The following is a 20,957-nucleotide window of genomic DNA, read 5'->3' as shown; positions in this document are numbered from 1 at the left end:
AGATGTTTTCGATTTCCACTCAGATGACTGTCGTTTAGGGACTGGGTCGTACAAGTAGCACCAGTTTCATTTTGTTTAAGAAATCACCATCTTCATCAGCCATACTGATCATGTCCCCAGCAAAACACAGAACTTGATGTTTGTACTTTGCTCTGTGGACATAATTACAAAATGCGACGAACAAACGAAACACTATGATAAACAATTGCCTACAACTCAAAACCAATAATTGCCATTATCAACAAACTTTAAGGAAATGACATCATGAATGTTACCAACAAAAGAAATGTATAATATCCCTTGTTATATATTAATACGAAAAATGGTAGTAAAATTCCGGGAACTTTTTGAACCTAGTAGTATATACGAATTATGGAAATATATGTTCGAAAATGGTGGTCCTATACAACCTAAAAATACCTAATTTCACGTTAGAAACTATTTTTACCTAATTTTACATTTCCCAATTTCTGAGATGATACGGCTTGAATATCCACAAGTGAATAAGCTGGTTTCCACAATTAAAAAGGTTTTTATTAAAGCACCTACGAGGATTCAATTATTTCGAGAGCAACTTCCCAATGTGCCACTTCCACCAGAACCTATTCTTATCCGATGGGGAACATGGTTACAGGCCGTGGAATATTACAGCAAGCATTTGGAGGACATTAAGAACTTTGTTTTGAAACTGGGGGAGAATGCAGTGAGCATTACTTCAGCTAAAAAACTTCTGCAGGACCCAACAATTGCCCGGGATATTGCATTCATCAAATCAAATTATGTATTTCTGGTCCCCATTATTAATGCTCTAGAGTCTTCAGGCAAACCGGTCTACACTCAACTGGGATTGATAGAAGAGGTGACAGAAAAAATCAACTTGGTTCTTGGTTATGTTGGTGAAAAAGTTTCTGATAAACTAAAATCAGTGCTTCAAAAAAACCCAGGACTGACAGTTCTCCGCACAGTTGCTGACATCTTGGCTGGCAAAACACCTGAACATGAATGTGCTGTTCCCTTGCATCTAATACCAACATTTAAATATGCTCTGGTGTCATCAGTTGATGTGGAACGCTCATTTTCGGCATATAAGATGGTGTTATCTGAGAAGCGATGCAGTTTCTCAATGGAAAACTTAGAAAAGGTGTTAGTTGTTTACTCTGGCTCTAATTATGGACATGTACAATGAAATAATGTCAAATGTTTCGGCTAATTTGTAATGGGAAATGAAATAATGTAATTTTTTGTTCACCTATTTTTGTAATTTTAGAACCTATTTTGATTTGTGATAGAACCTATTTTAGGTACCTAATTTAAGATTTTTAGGACCTAAAAGTCCGAGGTCTAATTATCACGAATCAGTGCTTTCCAGCAGAATGAATAATCATCAATCCCTATCTCCTAAACACTCACTTTAACCAAATTATATAAACAGTCACAAGTCTGAGCTTTTAAATATATTAAAATTAATTTCAAACTACAAAACTTTGAATATTAAGATAATCTATGTACAACATTTTATTTTTATTTAAATTCAAATATACAGAATAAAGAAATATAATTACAAAAACAAACAAAGATAAATACAAATAAAATAATACAAGCAATATAAAAAGAAGATACAGTAGTACTAACAAAATTTGAGACCGAATGAGCAGCGCTCGTGCTCGGTCGCAGTTCAGATATAATATTAAAATAAAAAATAATAATAATATAAATAAATAAGTAAAATAAAATAGGAACTAAAATATAATTACAGCGGCAATGGAATTAAGTATATACTATAATATTAACACTAGAGAAGAATAATATCGCACGTGAAAAGTAGGATTAATATATATTTCAAAATTATAGAATACAAATATAATATAGGTTGATTAATTCATACACATAGGCTATAAATTTATTTAATCAAATTTAAGATATTAACACGTTTCTAATTTTCTTGTTATATGTTAGTGGGTTACATGTTAAAAGTTCTGGGTGTAATTTAGTTAAAGCATTGTACAACCGAGGGCCAAAATTTATGCTATGCTTTAGACCAGCAGATGTGAGACATTTAGGTTCTACTAATGTTGAATTAATATTTCGTCTTGTGTCATAATTGTGTGTCTGTACTACAAACTTATTACGATTTTTATGATAAAATTTTAACAGCGTATACTTATAAATTTGTTCAATATTAAATACATTAAATTCAGAATAAATTAATTTAGTTGGATAATCGAAACGTTTCTTCAAACAAATTTTAATTATTCGTTTTTGTAGTAAATTTAACGGACTAAGATTAATTTTTGTACTTCCACCCCAAACAATTATACCATATTGAATGATAGACTGAATAATGGCCAAATAAACATTTCGTAAAACTCTAATAGGTAAGTAGCAGCGAAGATTAACGAATTTATAAATTGTTTTACGAAGCCTCTTACAAAGATAAGTAATGTGATGAGGCCATTTTAAATTCTGATCAATACACTTTTACAAAGAAGAAATAGGCCTACTCCAATAACATAACACAAGTCTTACAATTGTCAAAGGTGACATGCTGGATCCATTTGTCTCCAGATCCTTCGCAAGCTGAGCGTCTGACTCCACGTGTCCATCAGAGATACTTAAGCTGGCACCTATTGGCGGAGGCTCATCACAAGCATCCTCATGCATCTTGCGCACCAATTCCTCCGCCTCCTGCCGCTGCCTCTCCTGCCGTTCTTCCTCTTCTTTCACTCGCCGTTCCTGCCTTTCCTTTTGTATTTTTAAAAGAGCGGCTGAAAATATTGCAGAAAAAAATGCATTAACAAATAAAGCCCTCCTGCAAACACAGCAATTGCAATGGAAATTCAAACTTCACAATAATAAACACTAACAGGTCACTCTGTAACAGAGACATACATTTACTATTTCAAAACGAATACAAGTTCATGTACAAGATTTTGGAAGAGACAGAGACTCCCCCTCTTCCTCCCGCCTTCTCTCTCCCCTCCCCTCCACACCATTCTTTCTTATTCTTTCTTTCTACTCTTTGGTGTCGGAGTATATGCATAAGGAAAGCCAATCTGAGATTTTCCTTCAACAAACTTGTAGCCTTGTCATCTGGACAACGGGCACAGAATCAAGATCACCCCACATGGACTCTCATCTTCTTTTGGGCCTTATTAGGGCCAGTCTTTAATATGAACACTCTCCTCCACACAGGCCTCAACCAGATTGGACAACGAAGAACCAATCAGATACCAGAAGGAGAACCTACGACCTTTTATTGAAAGTCTTCCCCATTGAGACTCCTATATATATACACAAGCTCACATACTATTTCCTTACTCAACTGTTCTGAGGATGACCACAACACAGCAGTCGAAATGTCAGTCACCAACACCAAGACAACGCGGTATAAGCCCCGAAGTTTCTACACAGACCTTGTAGCCTATGTCTCTGTTAGTTAAGAAAGTTTTTTTGTGCAGAGAAAATGTTCTTTCTCTGTTATATCTCATAAAACAATACTGATACACACATATTACAGAAAAAGAAAAGAGTAGGCCTACAACTGTTAAATTTACATAACTTACACATCCAGAACTAAAATAATATTAAAATGTAATCTTCTAGTCTCGCTCTTTGTTTTTTTTTTCTGCTGCAGAAAATAATAATGTAAATTTTTATAGTATTGCATTTATTTTTCTAGAGAGGGTTATTACTAGACTTCGGATTTTAGGTAAAAACCTATTTTAATCCTTAAAAGATAAGTTCATAAAAACTTGCAAGTACATGTTTCATATAAAACTATGCCTAAAACTGGTATTTTAATAGCACCTAAAATTGCCTATTTTGACGACAAAGCCTATTTTGACCTATTAAGTATGTTTTATCTTTGATAGGTCAAAACACCCATTCTTATTTCGAAAATTTGTATTTTAAATTCCAAATGTGTTCCTGGTTCTGTTGTAAATAAAGTACGGGATAAACTGGAGCAAGTGCTGCAGAGAAATGTAGGGCTGAAGGACCTGCGTACTGCTTCAGATATCCTAGCAGGAAGAACACGGATTTACAATGCAACATTCCTGTCCAACTAGTGTCACAATTGAAATACGCTCCTGTTACTTCAGTGGATGTGGAACGTTCATTTTCAGCATACAAATTTGTGTTGAGTGACAGACGGCATTGCTTTTTTAGTTGAAGTATTAGTAATTTATTGTGAAGCTAATTATAGACATTAACAGATAAGGCTTGGTAAAATTGATTATATTTGACTTTTTTGTGTACTGAATTTATATCTAAAACTTATTTTTCACATTTAATTGTTTAGTTTATGTATAACTAGTTAGATATTCGTTGTTCTTGTACTTTTAGTAGTAGTGGTGGTAATGGCATATAAGCATTTGAAATTATTAAATTCTAGAAGTGAATTCCTGATGATTTGGAATATGGTTTTAAAGAGCCTATTTTCAGCTCTTTAAAGCCTATTTCCTACACTTTTAAGCCTATTTTAGGCACCTCAAATTACATTTTAACGACCTAAAAACCCGTACCCTAGTTATTACAAGTCTTTACCATTACACAGTACATAGTAGACAGTAGGAATGCTGCTGCTACCAGCAACAGAAACAGTTATTTGTGGGAGGAGGTGTTTCTCCAACTTGGAAAATAGTCTACGAAATGACCCCCAGGAACTTCAACATAATTGCAATATCAGTTCACCATTCACTGTTCCACTGTTCAAGTGGCCGTTCTGTATAATTCTATGCAAAAAAATCAACCACCAGTATCAAGAGAAAATGTGAAAATAATTTAGCAGTTTTGAAAAGAAGGAACTGTGACTTATCTTACATCAGAATACAACTGTGAGAGATTTAAGAATAAAGTTTATAAAGTACGTAAATCTACAACACAAAACCTCTTCTATGCCTATTTTTCCTCAAACAGACATCACAAGGAGTTTCTCTGCTCTTAAAAATCCGTCATTGACTTGATACACTACCTAGCAAGACTGTGGAGGAAATTACGAAAATGTAAATATTGTGCATGTAATTTATGAAAATCTTTTACGGTACAGATTGTCTTTTTTTTTTTTTTTTTTAATTAACCATTCACTCTATCCCCTTCATTATTACAGATAATAGAGGTTCTACTGTATTTACTTTTAAAAATGTCAACACTTACTGTTTTCCACATCAAGATAAGACTTCTTGTTTCCCTTGTTCATGTTAGTAAGCTTTTCAGTGATTTCCATCTGTCGTATAATTTCGTCTTTGAAATCCCCAATTTCACGAGCAAGAGCCACTTCCATGTTCTCCTTGTCAATGCATTCCAGCAGTTCCTCCAGCTGTACTTGAGTACTGTAATACCACACTTCACCATCCTCACTTTCGCTAAAACATTAAATTTAAATGATGACATTAATGCACATGTTTCATTAACACTTTGGAAAAGAAGTTTCACTATAAAAAAAAAAAATTCTGCAGACAGCCAGATATATGGTAAGAATATACATACACGAATATCCTTCTCGCCAAAAACCAGTATTTGCGGCCATGTCTATCAAATCCCAAATGTTCTTGTCGGCACAGCAAACCAGACTTTTCAACTTCTGGAATGCAATCCACAACCCCAGTAACTTGCTGAAAAAGTGAAACAACAATGTGATACTTCAGTAATTAAACCCAATCATACACAAATTCAAGATTACAACTCATGAATTTCATTAACAGTTGAATAAAATATGTGAAATATCAAGAAGTTTGGTGTGCTTGCAGTGAATACATGGTAACAAAACAATATCACATCTGGATAGTGTATATGAGTCTGAGATTAAGTAAAGAATGATTGAAATATTCTTTATGGATGTTAGGAGACAGGTCTTGGCCTGAAGGGGAATATCTTCAGAACTGCAGTGGCATACTCTGAATTTGACAGGCATTGTACATATACTTACTCACTCACAAATAGCTTTTAAGGAACCTGGAGGTTCATTGCCGCCCTCACATAAGCCCGCCATTGGTCTCTATCCTGTGCAAGATTAATCCATTCCCTACAATCATATCGCATATCCCTCAAACCCATTTTAATATTATCTTCCCATCTACGTCTCAGCCTCCCCAAAGGTCTATTTCCCTCCGGTCTCCAACTAACACTCTATATGCATTTCTGGATTCGCCCGTACGTGCTACATGCCCTGCCCATGTCAAACATCTGGATTTAATGTTCCTAATTATGTCAGGTGAAGAATACAATGCGTGCAGTTCTGCATTGTGTAACTTTCTCCATTCTCCTGTAACTTCATCCCTCTTAGCCCCAAATATTTTCCTAAGAACCTTATTCTCAAACACCCTTAATCTCTGTTCCTTTCTCAAAGTGAGAGTCCAAATGTCACAACCATACAGAACAACCGGTAATATAGCTGTTTTATAAATTCTAACTTTCACATTTTTTGACAGCAGAGTAGAAGATAAAAGCTTCTCAACCGAATAATAACAGGCATTTCCCATATTTATTCTGCGTTTGTACATATAAAAAAATATATATTATTTTAATGTACCGCAATACATATGATATTTCCATGCAGATATTCTGCGTCGTCATACGATGAAAGAGTAATGGAACGGAGAAAAATTCTCTCCGGCGCCGGGATTTGAACCCGGGTTTTCAGCTCTACGTGCTGATGCTTTATCCACTAAGCCACACCGGATACAATCCCAGCGTCGCATAGAATCGTCTCAGATTAAGCTCCAACTCTTGGGTTCCCTCTATTCCGTCAGATCCCGGCCAACTAGTCACTCATAACGAGTGCACCTCAGCACATGTGTGGACTTTGGTCCTATGTTCATAGACATCTATGATGTAGTCCAGAGGGCAGCCACTAGAGGGAACCCAAGAGTTGGAGCTTAATCTGAGACGATTCTATCCAACGCTGGGATTGTATCCGGTGTGGCTTAGTGGATAAAGCATCAGCACGTAGAGCTGAAAACCCGGGTTCAAATCCCGGCGCAGGAGAGAATTTTTCTCCATTCCATTACTCTTTCATCGTATAAAAAAATGTTATGTTTTATTTAATGACCCTTGCAACTGCCAAGATTATATCAGTGTCGCCGGTGTGCCGAAATTTTGTCCCACAGGAGTTCTTTTACATGCCAGTAAATCTACTGACATGAGCCTGTCACATTTAAGCACATTTAAATGCCATCAACCTGGCTCGGGATCAAACCAGCAACCTGGGACATAGAAGGCCAGCGCTATATCAACTGAGCCAATCAGGCCGACTTGTATGTATAAAAATACATGCAAAGGGTATGACTATGTTGTAAACACCATGTATTGTCAAGAAACAGCCCATCTCACATGCAATCTACGAAATGGATTCGTTCAAGTGTCCGATAGTAATTACTATCTAGTAACCGGTATCATAAATCCAGGGAAAGTGTGAATCTGATTCAGCCCCTGGAAATTATTAAGGTTCCAGTTTATTTCGTTATTTGATAAAAAGATATACAGATAAAATTTATAATGGAAGTGCTCAGATTCATCTAAAATCAGATAGATACATTCTGTACTGCTCTTCCAATAACCAAAATTTGTTCCTGTTCCTTCCAATATTAATCCAGAATAAGTGAAAGAACTGTTAAGAAATATTTGTACAAACATGTGAAATAAACATGCCTTATGCCTACACATTTCATTACAATACCACTCCAATGTCTTTCTGGTTGTATAAAAAATAAATTACAGAAATCATTTTTAAAATTGTGAAAATTGTGTAAATAGTCTGACATATGAAACACATTTCAAGCAGCAGAAAAACATGTAAGGGTAACAGTATGCTTCTATTAAATAGAACATGTACTATACAACAAACGGGTCTGAAACCCCAGGAAATATGTGAACGAAACTATTTGATTCCACTTCCTTGTCTGCAACCATTTCCTCCCCTACTCCTGTCCTCATCCCCAACCACCTCCTCTTCCCCAAGCCTGACCATCTGCTTCGCTCAAAAATCCTAGTGAGAGTCTCCGTAGTTGTCAATATGCCGTATCTTCCGCTTTTCGTGTCACTTATGAATCCACAGTATGTGTGCATATGTATGTTATATTAGTAAAATACCAGTACTTTATAATTAGTGATAAAACAATTCCTTTATTTTAAGAATTGCTCAGAATAACTTTGAATATTTGAAGTCATGAAATGTAGCAACACCTGTTTCTTTGGTATCCTTGTTTTTTCCCTTGGTGTGAGCTTTAGATCTCTTTAAGGGGTTAGGTACAGCTTACAGCAGTAATATTTTTGCAAATATTCAACATTTTTTTCCTCCATTACTGCATCTTGTACAATGATGAAAATTGGTATGCGTAAAACTGTCCTTCTGCTATATGAAAAAAAAATATATTTTTACGATTTAAAAACAGGTTTTTTCCCCCCAAAATTCAAAATAGTGGCAGTTCACTGTGCAGTGCTGAAGCGTTTCCCTCGTAATTCTTTTTCTCTCTCGTTTATTTTATTGGTGAAACTCGTGTTTAAAATATCATGCTCTTTCAACTACATTCCTTAATAAATAATATTTCTTTTATTTTGTGTTAGAAGAAAATACTGATATTTGACCATTTTTAAAAATGCATTTATGACATGCATAAATACACACAAAAAATTTCATCACAGAATGTTGGATAGTTTTTGAGTTATGAGAGAAATGCTTCATCATTGCACACCATTTTGAATTTTGAAAATATATATATATATATATATATATATATATATATATATATATATATTTTAATCGTAAAAATATATTTTTTTTTCATATTGCAGAAGGACAGTGTTTTATACATACTAATTTTCATTATTGTACAAGACAAGATGCATTAAAGGAGGAAAAAATGTTGAATAGTTCCAAAATTTTACGCTGTAAGCTGTACCTAACCCCTTAGGGATAGGGTGTGATGGTGTGGGGTAGGTTTGTGAAATACAGAGAATGACACTGCCGCCAAGCTATTTGGGTCAGGGTTTCAGATCCATTTGTCATATAATAACAATAGTAATGCTTAATGAATAATGAGCACACAATATTATAAATGAAGTAAAAAAAGTAACTTGACCTAACATAATAATTACTGTACAAAATAGTCTTCAAATGTACAAATAAGTTAACTATGTCTGGACATGTAAACACTGCTAAGGGTCCATAAAACAAAATATGTGATAAAGACAACTCTCGATTATCTAACAGAAGTTATCCATCTTGCGATTTAACTGGACGACCCCGTCCCCCCCCCCAAAAAAAAGACAGTCACCAACAATGTTTCGACATTTTGTGGTCATGATTTCTTCCATTAACATTTTTTGTCTCCCCCTCCTCCTACCCATGAGGAAGCATGTGTTTTCATCACCATAGACGTCAATATGATTTAAGCTTTGCAGCCATGATTCCTCTAACATCCTATTTCCCCTTAGTTTTGTGAAAACTGAAGTCATTAATTAGGAAAGTGCTTCACTTCAATTATTATTTTCCTTGGTAGCTGTTAATTTAGTTTACAGTTTATTATCTACTGTTTTTGTACATGTTACATGCAGTAACTCCCCCTTCTTACAAAAACCCAGTACATGTCCAAGTGTTTCAGTCTTGCTGCAGACGGGATGGCGACAACAGGTAGTAATGAAGGTCGTGTCAGGGACAGATCTCACTATGGTGATGTTGCAGGACATCTTGATGGCAATGATGTATTCCAAGAACGAAAGACACTTTTCAGAGGAGATCCAGGAGTTGATGAGTTAATGAGTGTATTTTTTTTATTTTAGTAGGTTATTTTACGATGCTTTATCAACACCTTAGGTTATTTAGCATCTGAATGAGATGAAGATGATAATGCCAGTAAAATGAATCTGGGGTCAGGCACTGAAAGTTACCCAACATTTGCTCATATTGGGTTGAGGCGAAAACCCCAGAAAAAACCTCAACCAGGTAACTTGCCCCGAACGAACCCGGGCCACCTGGTTTTGCGGCCAGACGTGTTAACTGTTACTCCACAGGTGTGGAATGATGTGATGAAAATGAATGGTTTGTAACAGTTTCTAAATGTACAACACAGAGTATATTTGGTGATGATATAATTAATTTTTTTAATTTTCCGTAACAGTTTCAAACATCAATGAATCTTCTTAATGTATTCAGCTGTTTTCTGACAACATAAAGACCACTATAGTCCACTGTAGTCTATTCAGTTGTTGTTTTTCACGAGAAATGAGGGGTATTTTGATTGGTGTTCATTATAGATGCCTGTTGCTAGTAGCCAGAGTTGGGGTGTAGTCAATATATACTGCAGGGCTGTGTCTTCTACAACTGGTACTGATGATTTTAATTTACTTCTTTTGTGGTTTATGGATGGACAGTATAGAAGAATGTGTTCCAGATCTTCATCATGATTATGACACCACAGACAAGTAGGATTATCAGATATGTGAAATCGGTGTAGGTACAATTGAGTGACAATGTGACCTGTTCTGGCCCTTGTTAAAAATGTTTGAACATGTCTGGGCAAGTTCAAGTGATATCTCTATCCAATGCTTTTGCTTCAGTAAAGTCTCATTTTACAAACCTATGGATCAACAATTGGCTCTCTTCTGACAAAGGAAAAATTTTACAGTCTGTACAATAGTTTCAAACATGAGGGTTGTCAATATTGCTTACGAGAATATGCTGTTAGTTATCATTGATATATATAGGCGTTTTTCTAATAGCTTTATAACAAAAATTATACCAATTTCAGAATACTAGTTAGGACAGAAAAACAAACAATAGACCTACTTGAACCAAGAAATTGCAAGTGGAATTTGCAAATGCCAATTCCCATAACAAAAATTAAAAGGCTTTAGTATAATAGTGCAATAAAAATTTCAGAAGATGATGTTAAAAAAATCCACTCTCTTGGGGACCAATACAATAAATAAGGGATAAAAAATATTAATGTTCCTAATACTCGCAAGATGTTATTATACCACAACATTAGGGCCTATTAATCCCCTTCGCCATAGTTCTCAAAGGAGAATGTAACTTCAAATTGTTCTGTATTTCTATTCTTTCTTTGTCACAGCATTGTCTGCTTTTGTATTTTAATGTTTTGTTCTCCATTTTATAATTAAAAGAGGTGATAAGCAAGCTATTGCTTTAATGCAAACATAAGAAGTATCAACAAAGAGATGCAAAGCTGCAGCATGACTGCAGCTGCAAAAGTAGCGCCTCGTGTGTGAACAGACTTTCAACCTCCAGTCGCAACTTTTGCAGTGCTCGGCTTCCACCGCAAGAAAAGTAGCATGCAGCACGTAACTTTAGGCTTACATGTGACCACGACAAGCAACTTTTGCAGCTGCAGTACAAAAGTTGTGCAGCAAAAGTAGCGAAGTGTGACCGTACCTTGAGCTTCCCAGAAAAAAAAAAACTCCTTTTAAAAAAGTATATGAATTATATTTTCGACATAAAGAGGATGATCAGGACAACAATGCGCATCTTTGCATGTTGTAATAGATGTTCCTGTATTGGAGAGATTGGTTAAATGAAACCCATTCTTCAATAATACTGTTTAATGTTCCAATGATATGGAGAGAATAGAAGGAACATGTCTAGAATTGCTATTTCTGGTCAAAAACATATGCTGTTGTTGTTTTCTAATGCCAGGCGTTTGACAATAAAGTCATTTGACCTCTTGCACTCCAATATTTTTCAAAGATATTATCATGACTAGCCACTGAAGCACAGATTTTGAGGTGTTCTGAATCCATTTCTTGGTTTGAGTTGCACAATGGGCAGTTAGGGGACTGATATATTCCAATTCTATGCAGGTGATTGGTCAAACAATCATGGCCTGTTGCCAATCTAAATCCAGCTCCAGAAGATTTTCGTGGTAAATCGGGAATTAACTGTGGATTTTGATGCAGAGAGTCCCATTTTTTCCCTTGGGATTGTGTTATCAAATTTTGTTTGTTGAAGATTAAGTATATAGATTTAATAGATCTTTTCGCAGAGTAATACGTAGATTTAGAAACAGGTCTGTAAGTAGCAGTGTTGCCCTTCTTTGCTAAAGCATCTGCATTCTCGTATCCCAGGATTCCACAATGGGATGGTATCCATTGGAATACAATTCTTTTATTGAGTGATATTAATTGAGAGAGCATTTTAGTTATTTCTGCTGTTTGAGATGAAGGTGTGTGTTTAGAGACGATTGATAGAATAGCTGCTTTGGAGTCTGACAATATAACTACATTCTTAAATTTACTGATGTGGCATAGAAGATTCCTGAGACTTTCACTTATTGCAGTGATTTCTCCATCAAAACTTGTTGTTCCATACCCAAGAGATCTATAAAGTGAGAAGAGACATATAGTACATTCTATAATCAATCTAGACTTTCCATCACGCTTAATAATTCTCTTCTAGTTCCTAAACCACCTGAAAAAATGGACCTCAGATAAGGAAATGTCGAACTCTTCCTTTAACGCTGAACTTCCTTTATTCCTGACTCTGATTCCGAGTTTCTAGAAACCAAAAAGCCCCATTTCATTTCACGATCAGGCCTGTTACACACTACGCCAATTTTATTACGCCACATGGAAGGTAGTTTGATATGAGCTGATAAAGTTACATAAATTTGAACAGCTGACATTCTATTAATGGTTAATTTTATTCACGTAATATAAATGTTATAAGACACAATTCGGATAGGTTACCTGTAGGAGCAGGGAAATACATGTGGAAGAAGAAGAAGAAGAAGAAGAAGAAGAAGAAGAAAAAGGAGGGAGGAGGAGGAAGAAGGGAGGGGGAGGAAGAAGACACGCACGCACACAGACACACGAAAATGGGACATGTTGTGGGAAGAAAAAAAAAAGCACACATCCCACACCCACCCACCCCCCCACATACACACACATCCAACCACCCACTTTCACATCCACACACACTCCATTCCCCACCCCCACGCCCACACACAACCAACCACCCACACCCACACAACCAACCACCCACCCATCCCCCACCAACACCCCACCAATACACACTCTTACACCCCCACACAAACCCACCTTCACCCCCACATCCACCCCCACACACACCCCCAACCCCACAAACACTCATCCCCAAACACACACATAAAATGGGACACGCTGTGGGAAGAAAAAAACACACCCCCACATACACATCCACCCACCCAAACACACCATACACACCCACCCCCATCGGTCGACCTGGTTGGCGAGTTGATATAGCGCTGGCCTTCTATGCCCAAGGTTGCGGGTTCGATCCCGGGCCAGGTCGATGGCATTTAAGTGTGCTTAAATGTGACAGGCTCATGTCAGTAGATTTGCTGGCATGTAAAAGAACTCCTGCGGGACAAAATTCCGGCACATCCGGCGAAGTTGATATAACCTCTGCAGTTGCGAGCGTAGTTAAATAAAACATAACATTTTAACAACACACCCACCGCCACACCCACAACCCCACACACAAAATGGAATACATTTTGGGGGAAAAAAAAAAACGCGCACGCACGCACACACACACACACACATAATGGGATGTTGTGGAAAGAAAAAAAACACGTACGCACGCACACAAAAAAAAAAACTGGGATCGATTTCTGGTTGGGATTTTTTCTGGGATTTTCCCTCAATACATTAAGAGCAAATGCCGAGTAACTTCCAGCGCTGAACCCTGGGCTCATGTCGCCATAACTGTGATGTTCATCTTCATCCACCCAGCTTATTTGCATGGTAATGCCATTCTAATGAGGCAAACAGAATCTGACATCAAAAAAAATATATTCATCATAATTGCCAAAAAGTAGGCAGAAGTGCTACACGCCAATATGCACGATGTTAGCAAAAAAATAATATAATTACATTGATCATATACCTGCAGTTACCATATCTACAACAAGCTTCAAGTCTGCATGAAATAGACTTTCCCTGAAAGTTAAAAAAAAAAACTGTGAGTAAAGAACTGACTTCAATTCTATTATTTCTTCAGCATGGTCAGCTTTATTTTCCCCGTAAAATATAATGATTAAATAACTGGTAAATCCTTAAGCAGAACATACAATCTTCTACAGTTCGTGAGGGGGAAGAAAGTCCCTTATAAGTTCTCAGCACATGTTTTCCATCTCACAATCTTTCACCGTGTCCTGCTTCAAGGTCAACAACAACAAATGATGGAAAATCCACCAGGTTATTTACAGAACCAATATCTGCACTGCATTCTTTCTGACTGTGGGGGAGGGCAAAATCATTTGTATCTGCAGCATTTCTTAAGCTGTATGTACTAAATGAGCGAAACATGTGGACTCGTGAACAGACTGTAGAATACCAAATAAATAGTTCTCTATGATGGTTTCGCAATTCATAAGAATAATATTGGAGAAGTCATTCATGTCGGCATAGGTGTAAGGCAAGGCTGCGTGTTATCACCACTCCTCTTTAACCTGGTCTTAGATGCAACTTTAAGAAGAGTGAATGTTTCCCCTAGAGGAATCCGTTGGGGGCTCTCCGATAGACTAGAAGATCTAGACTATGCAGACAATAACTGTCTCTTAGCTCATTCCTTTAAAGATATGAAAGCCAAACTGCAACAATTGGAACAGGAAGCACAGAAGGTGGGTCTTCAAATCAATATTAATAAAACCAAAGCATTGCGCATAGGTACCAATCAACCTACTCTTCTAACTCTAAGCAGCGGCGTAATTGAAAATGTGAAGGAATTCTCATACCTAGGCAGTATAGTCTCCCAGAATGGTGGTACAGATAGCGACGTGAGAGTAAGAATAAAGAGACGATTCTGTCCGATGCTGGGGTGGTATCCAGTGTGGCTTAGTGGATAAAGCATCAGCACGTAGAGCTGAAAACCCAGGTTCAAATCCCGGCGCCGGAGAGAATTTTTCTCCGTTCCACTACTCTTTCATCGTATGATGACGCAGAATATCTGCATGGAAATATCATATGTACTTCGGTACATTAAAATAATATATATGATATGCGTAAATCACTTCGTGATTAAAGACGGCGCTTATTCCGTCGGATCCCAGCCAACTAGTCACTCATAACGAGTGCACCTCAGCACATGTGTGGACTTCAGTCCTACGTTCATAGACATCTATGACGTAGTGCAGAGGGCGGCCACTAGAGGGAACCCAAGAGTTGGAGCTTAATCTGAGACGATTCTGTCCGACGCCGGGGTGGTATCCGGTGTGGCTTAGTGGATAAAGCATCAGCACGTAGAGCTGAAAACCCGGGTTCAAATCCCGGTGCCGGAGAGAATTTTTCTCCGTTCCATTACTCTTTCATCGTATGATGACGCAGAATATCTGCATGGAAATATCATATGTACTTCGGTACATTAAAATAATATATAAGATATGCGTAAATCACGTCGTGATTTAAGACGGCGCTTATTCCGTCGGATCCCGGCCAACTAGTCACTCATAACGAGTGCACCTCAGCACATGTGTGGACTTCAGTCCTACGTTCATAGACATCTATGACGTAGTGCAGAGGGCGGCCACTAGAGGGAACCCAAGAGTTGGAACTTAATCTGAGACGATTCTGTCCGACGCCAGAGTGGTATCCTGTGTGGCTTAGTGGATAAAGCATCAGCACGTAGAGCTGAAAACCCGGGTTCAAATCCCGGCGCCGGAGAGAATTTTTCTCCATTCCATTACTGTTTCATCGTAAGAATAAAGAAGGCGAGATATGCCTTTGGGCTGCTAAAGCCTATATGGAAGAGTGCTGCCTATACAATAAATACTAAACTGAGAATTTTCAACACAAATGTTAAATCCGTGCTTTTATATGGCTGTGAAACCTGGAAAATAACTAAAACTATTATCAATCAACTACAAGTTTTTATTAATAGATGTTTGAGAAACATATTAAAAATATTCTGGCCGGTCCAGATATCCAACAAAAACCTATGGTTAAAAACTAAATAAAAACCAGTTGAACTTGAAATTCGGCATAGGAAGTGGGGATGGCTGGAACATACACTTTGCCGACCTCCAGGTGACTCCGCCAGGAAGGCATTGGATTGGAATCCGCAGGGCAGCAGAGGAATTGGCAGACCCAAGATAACATGGAAACGAACTGTTCTCACAGAAGCAAAAACAATGGAGAAGACATGGAGTGAGATTAAGGCGTTGGCCAGGAATAGAGTCAGATGGAGGAGCTTTCTGAGAGCCCTATGTTCCACCTAGGAATGATGGGAATATTGATTGATGATGGTTTCGCAGGCTATCAGCCAGGTCAAGTTCTTGAAATTCTCCAATTTTTCAGCTACTAACTTCAGGGATGAAAATGGCTGCAGAGTTAGCAGCCAAAAGCTTAAAGAATTTCAATAACTTGACTCAACTGATAGCCTATGAAACCATCATAGGCCAACAATATTTTCATACATACAGGTTGTTTGGCACGTAATAGTTTCATACACCATAGCAACCAGTCCGCATTGTGAACACCTTTCCGCCTTTTAACATGCACTGTTCACTTCTTATTTATTTGGTATTCTGTGGTGCAGCAATTACATTATATTTACGCATTTAATCACCCTTCCACATAGATATATCTATACATATAATTCGAACTGGTAATGGAAATTATGGGAAAACAGCTGAACCGATTTTAATAAATAACCCCTCATTTTGAAGCTTGGAACCCAAGGTTTTTCAGAAAATAGTAGTTATCAGTGAAATGTCAATTTTCCTATTTTCCAAAATCCATCTGTCGTCAGTTATGAGACTTTTCAGAATAAAACAAAACACACACTACAGTAAACAAAATTACACGAAGGCCATGATCTGCAAGATTGCTAACATATTTAGAGCTCAAATTTAATTGGTTATTAAAAACTTCAAGAGTTGTTAAAATTATTTACAGGTCTGATTCTGTGGTGTGTAATTTTCTGAGTACAGCTGTGTATTGGATATTAAAAATTACAAAACTTGAGGTGGTTTGATGACATTATTACCATTAGAAATGAAATATTATTATAGTTAATCCCTTGATGTGACTATTTTTCATTAATTATACATATTAATGCTATATTGATGATATGAAAGTGAAACGTTTTAGGGTTATGTAAGTAGATGTAGAGAATATCTTAAATTAAATCTTAATTTCTATAATTTACTGAGTGGCGGCTATTTTATATATATATATATATATATATATATATATATATATAAACTACAAAACTTACGTAAGATAATAATATTGTTATTAAAAATCAAATATTTTTATAGTTATAAATCAAGTGGGGTTGGGTCTTTTTCATATACTTAATGGCGGTGTGGTGTAGATATTTATATGCGTCATTCTCTTCAGTATTGGTTCGAGAGAGCGCAAAAATTGCAGTTCCTAAGGAAAGACCAAATGGTATTATTTACTGATAAAATAAAAAGCCTACAAAATTATGTAGTCTCCCGATCATTTCAGCAAGATCTCTTAGCAGGATAAAATGATTTTATCCTCTACAGTTCAAGCTCTACATGCAATAGCTATATCAAGATGCTTTGTCTACTGTTCGAAAGCATAGCAAACCTGACATTTTTTAACTTTCACCTATAATCCACAATGACCTGAAATAGCTATTGCCTTACTACCACATGAAAAACCTACTGATCGTCCTGACATTGTTACTTACGTTTTTGCTCTGAAACTCAAAAACTGAAGGTGGATAGGTTCAAGAAAAAGTATTTGACATAAAAAAACATTCAGAGGGAGTATGTTTCATTATTACGGAAGCAAATAACTTTCAAAATGTCTGGTATTCTTCATTCAAAATACTGTATTTCTGAAAAAATTTTATTTGAATGTCTAATGAACTTACTTTGCAGTATTTGCTGCACAAGCCACTAGTTTACATTAAAAAATGGGAGATCTTAAGCAATATATCCAATTTAATAATTTCATTGAATTTCCACGAAAATCTGCAGTGGTAACTTAGCTTTCAGGTCATGTTTGCCTCAATAAACAATTACACAGTATTCGTACTGCATGCCCTTTCTGTAATCTTAAAGTAGATATACAGGTCAAGTTAATCTTCTTCACTGTACAACTTTTACTCAATTTGGCAGTCTTCCTGCTAAATACTTGAGTACAAGAGAATAAATGAAATTGTCAACTGCACATCATTAAATACCAACCAACCATTATGGTTCAGTCAATCCCACATTAATCTTTCCAGTGATGCAAAAGATTTTATTTTGGTCAGAATAATCACTACTAGGGTATTGAAAAACCACGTAAGTTGCTGGAGAAACTGAGTCTTCAAGTGATTACCGCATCTCTATTTTTTTAAGATGTGATAAGTTCAAACAGAGAAGTTTTATATAACATTCTTATTGAATTTGATATCCCCAAGAAACTAGTTTGATTAATTAAAATGTGTCTCGATGAAACTTACAGCAGAGTCTGTATAGGCCAGCTTCTATCTGATGCTTTTCCAATTCGCTGTGGGCTAAAGCAAGGAGATGCACTATCACCTTTACTTTTTAACTTCACTCTAAAATATGCCATTAGGAAAGTTCAGGATAATAGACAGGGTTTGGAGTTGAACGGGTTACATCAGCTTCTTGTCTATGCGCATGTGAATATGTTAGGAGAAAATACACAAACGATTAGGGAAAACACGGGACTTTTACTTGAAGCAAGTAAAGTGATAGGTTTGGAAGTAAATTCCGAAAAGACTAAGTATATGATTATGTCTCGTAATCAGAATATTGTATGAAATGAACTATAAAAATTGGAAATTTATCATTCGAAGAGGTGGAAAAATTCAAATATCTTGGAGCAACAGTAACAAATATAAATGACACTCGGGAGGAAATTAAACGCAGAATAAATATTGGAAATGAGTGTTATTATTCGGTTGAGAAACTTTTGTCATCTAGTCTGCTGTCAAAAAATTTTTAAGTTAGAATTTATAAAATATTTATATTACCGGTTGTTCTGTATGGTTGTGAAACTTGGACTCTCACTTTGAGAGAGGAACAGAGATTAAGGGTGTTTGAGAATAAAGTTCTTAGGAAAATATTTGGAGCTAAAAATGATGAAGTTACAGGAGAATGGAGAAAGTTACACAATGCAGAACTGCATGCATTGTATTCTTCACCCGACATAATTAGAAACATTAAATCCAGACGTTTGAGATGGACAGGGCACGTAGCATGTATGGGCGAATCCAGAAATATATATAGAGTGTTAGTTGGGAGACCAGAGGGAAAAAGACCTTTGGGGAGGCCGAGACGTAGATGGGAGGATAATATTAAAATGGATTTGAGGGAGTTGGGATATGATGATAGAAACTGGATTAATCTTGCACAGGATAGGGACCGATGGCGGGCTTATGTGAGAGCGGCAATGAACCTCTGGGTTCCTTAAAAGCCATTTGTAAGTAAGTGATAAGTTCAAAACATGTATTATTTTATTATTGACTCCATTTCTTGTCGAATTAAATGAGGAACAAAATAATTATATGGGTATATTTTATTTAGAATAACACCACTGCACGCACTTTAAGTTAATCGCAATTCATAAAGTCTTTGATTATTGCAGTAGGAGCCATGCTTTGTGGCCTCTGTGATATGAATTCTTGTGAATTCTATCTCTAGGGAAAGTTTCAAGTTCTTTAGGATTTTCTTGTGCTCTTTTTTATTATAAATGACTTAATTAATTTTCATGAAAGCAGATAATTATGGAGTTTGCTTACTATGCGGTTTTTTTAAATAAGGGTTTTTGATTATAGGGTAGTTCTATAAGATGAAAGCAGTGTTTTGCTTTTTTTATTTTTCGGAAATGATGGGAACACTGTTTTTTTTTTTTCATTAGTAATTTATTACGCAGTCTGCTGTCGAAAAATCTGAAAGTTAGAATTTATAAAACAGTTATATTACTGGTTGTTCTTTATGGTTGTGAAACTTGGACTCTCACTTTGAGAGAGGAACATAGGTTAAGGGTGTTTGAGAATAAGGTGCTTAGGAAAATATTTGGGGCTAAAAGGGATGAAGTTACAGGAGAATGGAGAAAGTTACACAACACAGAACTGCACGTATTGTATTCTTCACCTGACATAATTAGGAACATTAAATCCAGACGTTTGAGATGGGCAGGACATGTAGCACATATGGGCGAATCCAGAAATGCATATAGTGTTAGCTGGGAGACTGGAGGGAAAAAGACCTTTAGGGAGGCCGAGACTAGATGGGAGGATAATATTAAAATGGATTTGAGGGAGGTGGGATATGATGATAGAGACTGGATTAATCTTGCACAGGATAGAGACCGATGGCGGGCTTATGTGAGGGTGGCAATGAACCTTCAGGTTCCTTAAGTAAGTAATTTATTATGATTTATATGGTTGAATTCACCGTGTGTTGTTATGATTGGTGGCTCAGTTTCAGTGGGAGTAGTTGTGATTGGTTGCTGGGTGGGGGGGAGTTCGAATGGTCAATCGATTGCAGTATTCAAGGGTCTGTCTTTTGTCTTTATGACTTCGATGGGAGTGAATGATGTGTTGTGCACGGGGTGTAGAACAAGTGAGGTAGAATTTATTAGATTGGGGGTATTTGATAGCTGTGTGTGGCAATTGTGGGGATATTTTGAAAGCAGACTGGGAGAAGAAGTGTTTTAGGTGTCAGAGAAGGGTTAGTCTTGCAAAAAAAAAAAAAAAAAAAAAAAAAAAAAAAAAAAAAAAAAAGAGGATGTGTGAATTTTTCGTTCAGTGTTCCATGGTACTTTCTTTAGTTATACTTTGTTAAGTGTGGAACAAGTGTGTTTCCTTTTTTTTTCCAACCCAACTCACCACTTCACGTCTAACTGGTAAGTTGTAGAGCTTATTACATTCCCCAGTAATTATGGATTTTGGAACATTTTTTTCAAACTTTCATTTTCGCCGTATTTTACTATCGTAAAAAGGATACATATATTTCTAAATTATAGACATCAGC

The 20,957-nt window shown here is 36.5% G+C and overlaps 1 protein-coding gene across 8 annotated transcripts in view; it reads right to left on the bottom strand.

The window, feature by feature from the left end:
- E(bx) (nucleosome-remodeling factor subunit NURF301 E(bx)) overlaps positions 1-20,957 on the bottom strand; it is a 110,133-nt gene that overhangs the window by 81,929 nt on the left and 7,247 nt on the right. For all 8 annotated transcript variants that reach the window (XM_069838946.1, XM_069838950.1, XM_069838952.1 and 5 more), the window contains exons 3-5: positions 5,488-5,612; positions 5,155-5,363; positions 2,527-2,765 (exon numbers count right to left, since the gene is read on the bottom strand). In XM_069838946.1, coding sequence (XP_069695047.1) covers positions 2,527-2,765; positions 5,155-5,363; positions 5,488-5,612 — 573 coding nt within the window. The remainder of the gene's footprint in view (positions 1-2,526; positions 2,766-5,154; positions 5,364-5,487; positions 5,613-20,957) is intronic.

The sequence above is a fragment of the Periplaneta americana genome, chromosome 11, assembly GCF_040183065.1.
Source record: "Periplaneta americana isolate PAMFEO1 chromosome 11, P.americana_PAMFEO1_priV1, whole genome shotgun sequence".
NCBI classification, from domain to species: Eukaryota; Metazoa; Arthropoda; class Insecta; order Blattodea; family Blattidae; genus Periplaneta; species Periplaneta americana.
This window is presented reverse-complemented; position numbering and strand designations above follow the sequence as displayed.